Source organism: Oncorhynchus kisutch, linkage group LG17, assembly GCF_002021735.2.
Source record: "Oncorhynchus kisutch isolate 150728-3 linkage group LG17, Okis_V2, whole genome shotgun sequence".
Classification (NCBI taxonomy): Eukaryota; Metazoa; Chordata; class Actinopteri; order Salmoniformes; family Salmonidae; genus Oncorhynchus; species Oncorhynchus kisutch.
Window position 1 is genome coordinate 33,329,994 of NC_034190.2, and position 8,406 is coordinate 33,338,399.

Genomic DNA, 8,406 nt, shown 5'->3' on the forward strand with positions numbered 1-8,406 from the left:
TGAGCGCATGAAAACGCCTTGTTTACCGTTACTCCAATGGGTGGTGTTAGAGAAATGAGCTGCATGTTTATTGGACAAGTCAGTCAGCTCGAGCATGTGATTTAACATGGCATTAATGTACAGTCACAGATACAACAATGACACAGATATTTCACCGGATGTATAAATGTGAAGCATCGGTTGGTCATAAAAATATTTGTTACACTAGTAACAGCATATCTAGCAGTAGTATGTCATACTCAAGTAATATAACAAAGTAGCTTTGTAACAGTAAAAAAAATTATACAGACAAAAATCAACAGATTTAGGTGTGGGGTTATCATAGTGACTGCTGTACTATTGCATGCATGTTCTGGTAGAAACAGGGCTGCCCAACCCTCTTCCTGGAGATCTACTGTACTGTAGGTGCAGTCCAACCCTAATTTAGCATATCTGATTCAACTAGTTAAGGTATTGTTGAGCAGCTAATTAAATTAGGGTTAGACTGAACCCACAGGACTGTAGATCTCCAGGAAGAAGGTTGGGCAGCCCTGTGCTAATAGGTTGAATAAAAACATCTAAATGCATGAATTGTATTTTGGTAGTAAGTACCAGTCAGGATTTAGAATCAAAGTAGACATTTTTACTAATGAGTTTTGGAATTCATGTTGGTTTGATAAAACCTGTAGCAGCATAGATTTTACTGAGTGTCCATAAGCTGAATTGATTCATCAACAATGTCCAGAGGCAGGGGTGTGACAGTCTTTGTTAAAACTGCAGTGGTGCCAGGCTTGTACTTGTACTGTCCTTCTTTGGAAATGGGCAAAGAGAAAGGAAGATATTGTAATTCCCATTATGAATAATCAAGTAATAATCACAATTGTGTTGGTTGTAGCCCAGTAGAAACTTGGATGGCTCACTTTCCCCTTCTGGGCTGGTTGGTCATAGCCCCTAAGGTACTGAACCCCTGCCTGAGTGATGACACACAGGTCCACATTACTGCCAGAGCCTAAGTCACAGAAAATCCCAGCAGCAATGGCATCCCGCACCAGCTTTTTAGCCTCTTCTAGCTGAGCAAGAGACAGATAAGGCAGGTAAGACAGGTGAGCAAGACATTGTATGAAATTAACTGTTCAATAAAAATGAACTGCATCGCACTTCCAGGTTTGGTCTGTATCTGTCTTCAAAGATAGAAATAGCTGCCAATATGTCCCTGGTACCTGGAATGGAAGCATTGCAGAAGCCACAATTCAGGTGTAGAGAGCTACAATGTAATAGCATCAATGTGTGATAAAATTGTAATCAAGTGAGGGATTTGATATTGAAGGCACTGTTGTGGTATTGTTGTCTATTATGGCCTGGAAAGTAACTAAATTGTCAGCATTCAAACCATGTTATGAGAATGGCCACTGTAGAGGTCTTATTTTCCCATCGTCACAGACTCATTCATGCTCTCTCACCTGAAGAGCATCTGTTTCAGTTGTCGGGTAACCGTGACAACAAGGGGAGGACGTCCTGTGCTGAGTGCAGCTCCACATTGGATGACATCATCTGAGTGGTGACTTCCGCATCTGCAGCCACACCTGCGCCACAACAGCTACAATAAAAATTGAGATTAGTGGGTGAAACATGGTGGTTCAAATAGACTTCAACAAAATCCCCAGTCTGTGCATGTCATTGTACAGGGGCTGATGCTCAACTACATATGGGTTACACAAGCGACACTTACACTGTACAAGGTCTATCCTTTGTGGTACTTACTAGATGTTGGGTGCAATGTAGTGGATCTTCATGCAATTCTTGTCAGCTACCACCATGTCATCAGTGGCTCTTGTATCAGCTGCAAGTATCACCCCATCCTGTGGAGGGAGGAAACGCAAACTATAATCATACTTTGTGCGGAGCTCAATCTTGAGACCACTACATCACCGTAAACGGAAAAAGTGTAATGACTGATTCTCACCTTGAATACTATGCCAGCGATGGTGGTTCCAGTCTTCCTTGCCTTAGGAGAACTGTAACCAAGCTCCGACAAATTCCCCTCCAACACAGCATTCCTGCAAAGTGAGAACTTGTTATTATGCAATGTTGGGTATATTTAGAGAAGCTGGCTTCGTGTTGGCCTAAGCAGAGCCCGGCCGATCACTGGGGCCAAGCTTCCTGCCACCCAGGACCTATATACACAAGGCGGTGTCAAAGGAAGGCCCTAAAAATTGTCAAAGACTCCGGCCACCCTACTCAGACTTCTCTGCTACCGCATGGCAAGCGGTACCTTAGTGCCAAGTCTAGGTCCAAAATGCTCCTTAACAGGTTCTGCCCCCAAGCCATAAGAATGGCGAACAGTTAATCAAATCGCTAACAGTACTATTTTCACCCCCCCTTTTTTTAACGCTGCTGCTACTTGCTGTTTTATCTATGCATAGTCACTGCACCCCTACATACATGTACATATTGGCTCAATTACCTCACACACATATTTAGCAGATGTCATTGTGGGTGTAGTGAAATGCTTTTGTATAAACAGTGTGTTTCTATGATCTGTGGTTAAAAAGATTAAGGTTCTAAAATTGTTTCATCACAGGGTAGGATTAAAAGTAAAGTGATTTTCAAAACCTGCGACAAGGGAAGGTATTTTCTTGGTTTCCACATCCGTGAATCTGTGTTTGAAAATGTTTTTACTTGATGTCATCTGGTAGAACTTTTTTTTTATTTTTCTACAAAACATAGAAAATGTGCCCTTTTCACATATGTTAACTCCTCCCACCAGCCTCCTTTGGACTATAGGAGGGTGGGCATTGTATTTGGTGGAATGGGGGAAAAAAATGGACCTGAGTCACACGTGGTTCCCATATGTTTAATACCATTACAATCAGCCAGTCCTAGTATAGGTCTTCCCAAAAGCTTCTGGTTGACATTGGTATTGTGCGGAGAGAATGAAAATTGGGTTGAAAAGTAGAGTTCCCCTTTAATTGTGCGCGAATTGGGTCTCGACCAATGATATGACTCGAACCCCTGGCATACACCTCAAGAACTGTCCCAATACATATTAACACATGAGTTGCAGTAAATGTTAATCAAATTACCCTATGGACCACTAAGAAAGGAACTCACCTGCGAGTGTTCTCAAAGGAAAAACCAGCGCTTTGAGGTTGGGGAGGTCGAGAATTATGGAGCATCTTCAATCAAGCTGGGCGAACGAATCCACAACTGGAGAACCCTCAGGTGAAAGGAGAGAGTCTACTGCACTTCACTTTTCAACCCCTTTTACTTTGTTAAACGCTGTCACGGTAAACTGTCTCGGTTGGATGTGTCAGCGTTTCGAGGGGTGAACTTTCACTTTAAATTTTAACACCGCCTCAGACGAATCAAAATACAGTATTGTCATGGCTAGAAGGTTACAGCTTTTGTCAAATTAACTTCAAAAGTAGATTTGTTTTTCATTTTAGCTAAGCCTTTCCCTAGCCTTAATCCTCCTAACCTGCTACGTTAACTATGCTAACCTGCTGCGTAAATTCTAACTTGCTGCAAAAAGTCCAATCTGAAACTGTATCCCATCTTGTCAAAACAGAACAAAATGGATTCTCAATGGCTGGTTGGTTGATAGGAACGGGATCCTTGGGCGTCCCTATTCTGATGTCACCGTCCGGGTTTGGACGTCCCAACTCCATTAACGCGTCGAGTGCGCAAGCTTTGCAAAATAAGTTTCGGAATCCATGTTATTCAATTATTGCACCCACACTGCTCGAGCGTGTCAACGAGCATCTGCGTTGCCAAGGGATAAAATATAACTCATTCCTATTTCTGATGCAGATTACGCTGCAAGTCCTGCCTCTCCTCCTCATTGGTTTATAGACGCAGGTACCCACATGACATCTCATTGGTTATACCCACGTGAAAGTGGACAAATGACTGCAGGTGTGGCCTTTAAAGGGGTAGCTCCGCCTCTTTCAGGTGGACGTGATTGTTCTTAACAAGCTTTGAGGAGGTGTGTGGCGACCAATGAGGGGAGGGCTCCCCTCCAGGTAGGAGGAAAGTGGGCGGGGTTTTGTACAATTAACCTTGACCTTTTTCCAAAAGGAGGACGGAGGAGAGAGGAAGCAGGAGGTGAGCCAATCTAATTGATAAAAGGCCAGCGACTCTTTCGTCCTTTCCATGTAAACTATATGACTGAGCGACATGACCACTGCATGCCGCACCACGTGCAATGAGAATGGAGGGCCATATTGTGGCTTGATAAGGAATGTGAAGCAGAAGACACTGATTTATGTCCCTTTTATGTTCAGTTCTTTCCCCTGCTGCAGAATTACAATTAGATTTGGTTTGGGGAAACTAATGTTGAAGCAGGCCCACATTCTGAGTTGAGCAATTCAGCACTGGGAGCTGTCCATGTGCAAACAGAGTCCACGGTGTTCATAGGCTGTTCAGTTGAAGAACGTCTGCTACTAGACCACTGTGCAATGGCATTGAGGGCAACATTGTAAAGGCTCCAATCAACAACAAAAAAATACCAACATTTTACTAGTCTAATTAATAATGGAGCAGTAGCATGAACTTTCCGTGATATTGACCTTCATAAAGAAAAGAAAAGAAAAAATGCATCATGACAAAAAAATAAACAACAATTTGCAATATTTAGGTCTACTGCAAATCTCAACACCCATACTGCCAATAATTGGTACGGGAATCATTTGTAAAGTAACCAACATTTTTTTTGTTTAATGCCTTTATTGCCAAATTTGAGCTTTTTGCTAGAACAGAAATGCAGTAAGATCGATGTCCAGTGGATGGTGTTGGGTAGATCTCCATGCCTTCCAAGATCAGCAATCGACCGTAGAACTGTCACTAAACCTGTGATCTCTTTTTGTCCCTGCTTTAGTTTGGGGCGTCTCTGTGTGCTACTGGCTACCTGACTGTGGTTACTGGTGACTAAGAGCCCAGATGATTCTGATCCAGAGTTGGCTGCTCAGTTGACTCCTGATCTCTCCTCTAAACCAGTCTTTGTGGATTTGAGAGCACTCTCGGGCGACGGCGTTGGTCGACAATGACACCTTGGCCAACAGGCGGGCATGGGCAGTGGTCCCGGAGTGTGACTGATCTCCCGTCCGTTTACCACAGTCATGTTGACTGCAAAATCCGCCCATCCACAAAGAAAATTGCAGACGTCCATGTTGAAACCTAGGTCTGTCAGACACTCGTGCTTACTGGTGTCCCCTCGGCACTCCTTCATGAAATTCTCCATGAGGTTATTGAGGACGAGCCCAGTCAGATGGCCAACAATCAAGGTAAACTCGTCTGTTGTGTCGTCCTCCCACTGCTTAGTTGTAATACTGCAGAACTTGAAAGACATTATCGCACACATCGTTGATGAATCTCTCTGCCACATTGAGCCAGAAGGGTGTTATTCCAGTTACTTGTTCTAATTTGTCCATGTTGTAGCCATGTCGCCTAGCTGCCTCAAGTGGGTTGGCAACGGCTTGCTGCAAGTAAATGAAAGAGTGTTAAACAAATCCAAATGTATTTTATATTTGACATTCTTCAAAGTAGCCACCCTTTGCCTTGATGACAGCTTTGCACACTCTTGGCATTCTCTTAACCAGCTTCATGAGGTAGTCACCTGGAATGCATTTCAATTAACAATTGTGCCTTGTTAAAAGTTCATTTGTGGAATTTCTTTCCTTTTTAATGCATTTAAGCCAATCAGTTGTGTTGTGACAAGGTAGGGGATACAGAAGATAGCCCTATTTGGTAAAAGACCACATCCATACTAGGACAAGAGCACCTCAAATAAGCAAAGAGAAATGACAGACAACAGGTGCTTTAAAACAAGAAGGTCAGTCAATCTGGAAAATTTCAAGAACTTTAACTTTAACTTTAAGTGCAGTCGCAAAAACCATCAAGTGCTATGATGAAACTGGCTCTCATGAGGAACACCACAGGAAAGGAAGACCCAGAGTTACCTCTGCTGCAGAGGATAAGTTCATAAGAGTTAACTGCACCTCAGATTACAGCCCAAATAAATGGTTCACAGAGTTCAAGTAACAGACACATCTCAACATCAACTGTTCAGGAGAGACTGCATGAATCAGGCCTTCATGGTCGAATTGCTCAAAAGAAACCACTACTAAAGGACACCAGTAAGAACAAGAGACGTGCTTGGGTCAAGAAACACATGGATATTAGACTGTGAAAATCTGTCCTTTAGTCTGATGAGTCCAAATTTGCGATTTTTGGTTCTAACTGCCGTGTCTTTGTGAGACGCAGAGTAGGGTAATGGATGATCTCTGTATGTGTGGTTCCCACTGTGAAGCATGGAGGAGGATGTGTTATGGTGTGGGGGTGCTTTGCTGGTGACACTGTCTGTGATTGATTTCGAATTCAAGGCACACTTAAACCAATATGGCTACCACAGCATTCTGCAGGAATACGCCATCCCATCTGGTTTGCGCTTAGTGGGACTATCACCCAATTGAGATGGTTTGGGCTGAGTTGGACCGCATAGTGAAGGAAAAGCAGCCAACAAGTGCTCAGCATATGTGGGAACTCCTTCAAGACTGTTGGAAAAGCATTCGTCATGAAGCTGGATGAGAGAATGGCAAGCGTGTACACAGCTGTCATCAAGGCAAAGGGTGGCTACTTTGAAGAATCTGAAGTATAAAATATATTTTGATTTGTTTAACACTTTTCTTGGTTACTACATGATTCCATATGTGTTATTTCATAGTTTTGATGTTTTCACTATTATTCTACAATGTAGAAAATAGACAAAATAAAGAAAAACCCTTGAATGAGTAGGTGTGTCCGAACTTTTGACTGGTACTGTACATGGTTATTGTCAATTGCTATACAAATTAATATGATACTGTATGTCACTCTGTTAACATACATTATCTTTGTAACACATTAGACTCTAAATTACCAAATTTTTTACATGCCTTTTGCAATAGGGCCACCACAGGGTTCACCACAGAATTCACCACAGGCTTCAACACAGGGTTCACCAATGGCTTCATGTGGACTTGCTGATCAGGAACCTGGGTTGGTACAGGAACCTCCACCTGGGCTGTTACAGCATGTGGAGATTTGACCATGTAACCAGGTAAGATGGACTCTTGTCTGTCCGTCAGTGGGTGTGTGTTAAGTAGAGGTCATTACCTGGAAGCCTCACTACATTTAGCAGTGATGCTTGTTCTCTCCCGGGTATTGTGAGAAATATGAACACATTGTTAAAACAAGCTTATGCTATTTACATTAGCAGTACATAAATAAACCATAATGGTTTAATAATAATCTGTAATATCAATGGTTAAAACATTTTCCTTTAAAGGATAATCCTAAAACATTAAAATCATACCTTTCTCCCTCTCGGCATGGTGTATCTGAAGGAAATGTGTACCTGTTTGAGGGAAATGTGTGTTCTTGGAACCTTGCATGTAGTGAACAATGGAAGGTCCATGTCATAATGGATGATGGAATGAACATTCCGTGCAGAGGTATCAATCCCATAGAATTAAATATTAAAACTCAATCCACGTAATTAAATGGAACACAGTCCATTATATTCACAGAGTGTAGAAAACATTAAGAACACTTTCCTAATATTGAGTTGCACCCTCCCTTTTGCCCTTAGAACTGCCTCAATTTCGTCGGGGCGTGGAGTCTACAACGTTTCGAAAGTGTTCCACAGGCCCATGTTGACTCCAATGCTTCCCATAGTTGTGTCAAGTGGCTAAATGACTTTTTCGGTGGTGGACCATTCTTGATACACATGGGAAACTGTTGAGCGTTAAAAAAAATCTGGTGTTGCAGTTTTTGACACACTCAGACCGGTGCGCCTGGCACCGTACCCTGTTCAAAGACACTTCAATCTTTTGCGTTGCCCATTCACTCTCTGAATGGCACACACACAATCCATGTCTCATTTGTCTCGAGGCTTAAAAATCCTTCTTTAACCCATCTCCTCCCCTTCGTCTACACTGATTTGAAGTGGATTTAACAAGTGACATCAATAAGGGGTCATAGCTTTCACCGTCGGTCTATGTCATGATAAGAGCAGGTGTTCCTAATGTTTTGTACACTCACTGCATATGTAATAATAGAAGGTTCAAATAGATCTGATTGTGGACATTAATTGTCTTGTTGTAGTACAACTGTTTTCATTTGAGTAAAAGTGCAGTAGGTGTAGTCTTTGTCAGTGAGTAATGGCCGGTGGTAATGCATAACTATGGGAAGCATTTTATTTGCTCCTTTGTACTCCAGTATCTCGACTTGCACATTCATCTTCTGCACATTTATCACTCCAGTGTTTAATTGCTAAATTGTCATTATTTCGCCACTATGGCCTATTTATTGCCTTACCTCACTACATTTTCACACACTGTACATAGATTTCTCTATTGCGTTATTGACTGTACGTTTGTTTATCCCGTG

At 42.3% G+C, this 8,406-nt stretch overlaps 1 protein-coding gene across 1 annotated transcript; it reads right to left on the minus strand.

The window, feature by feature from the left end:
- Window positions 1–39: 39 nt before the first annotated feature.
- On the minus strand, window positions 40–3,880 carry LOC109907510 (proteasome subunit beta type-7-like). The gene is made up of 5 exons (XM_020505505.2): window positions 3,091–3,880; window positions 1,943–2,036; window positions 1,741–1,838; window positions 1,440–1,576; window positions 40–1,049 (listed from the first exon to the last, which is right to left on the minus strand). The coding sequence occupies exons 1-4, from the start codon at window positions 3,153–3,155 to the stop codon at window positions 1,456–1,458; spliced, it is 378 nt and encodes a 125-aa protein (XP_020361094.1). The 5' UTR covers window positions 3,156–3,880; the 3' UTR covers window positions 40–1,049; window positions 1,440–1,455.
- Window positions 3,881–8,406: the final 4,526 nt, after the last annotated feature.

Coding starts and splice junctions, on each gene's coding strand:
- LOC109907510 (XM_020505505.2), bottom strand. CDS start 3,155: ATGCTCCATAATTCTCGACCTCCCCAACCTCAAAGCGCTGGTTTTTCC. Junction 1,839..1,942: donor TCGCTGGCATAGTATTCAAG/GTGAGAATCAGT, acceptor CTCCCTCCACAG/GATGGGGTGATACTTGCAGC. Junction 1,577..1,740: donor TACATTGCACCCAACATCTA/GTAAGTACCACA, acceptor TTTTTATTGTAG/CTGTTGTGGCGCAGGTGTGG.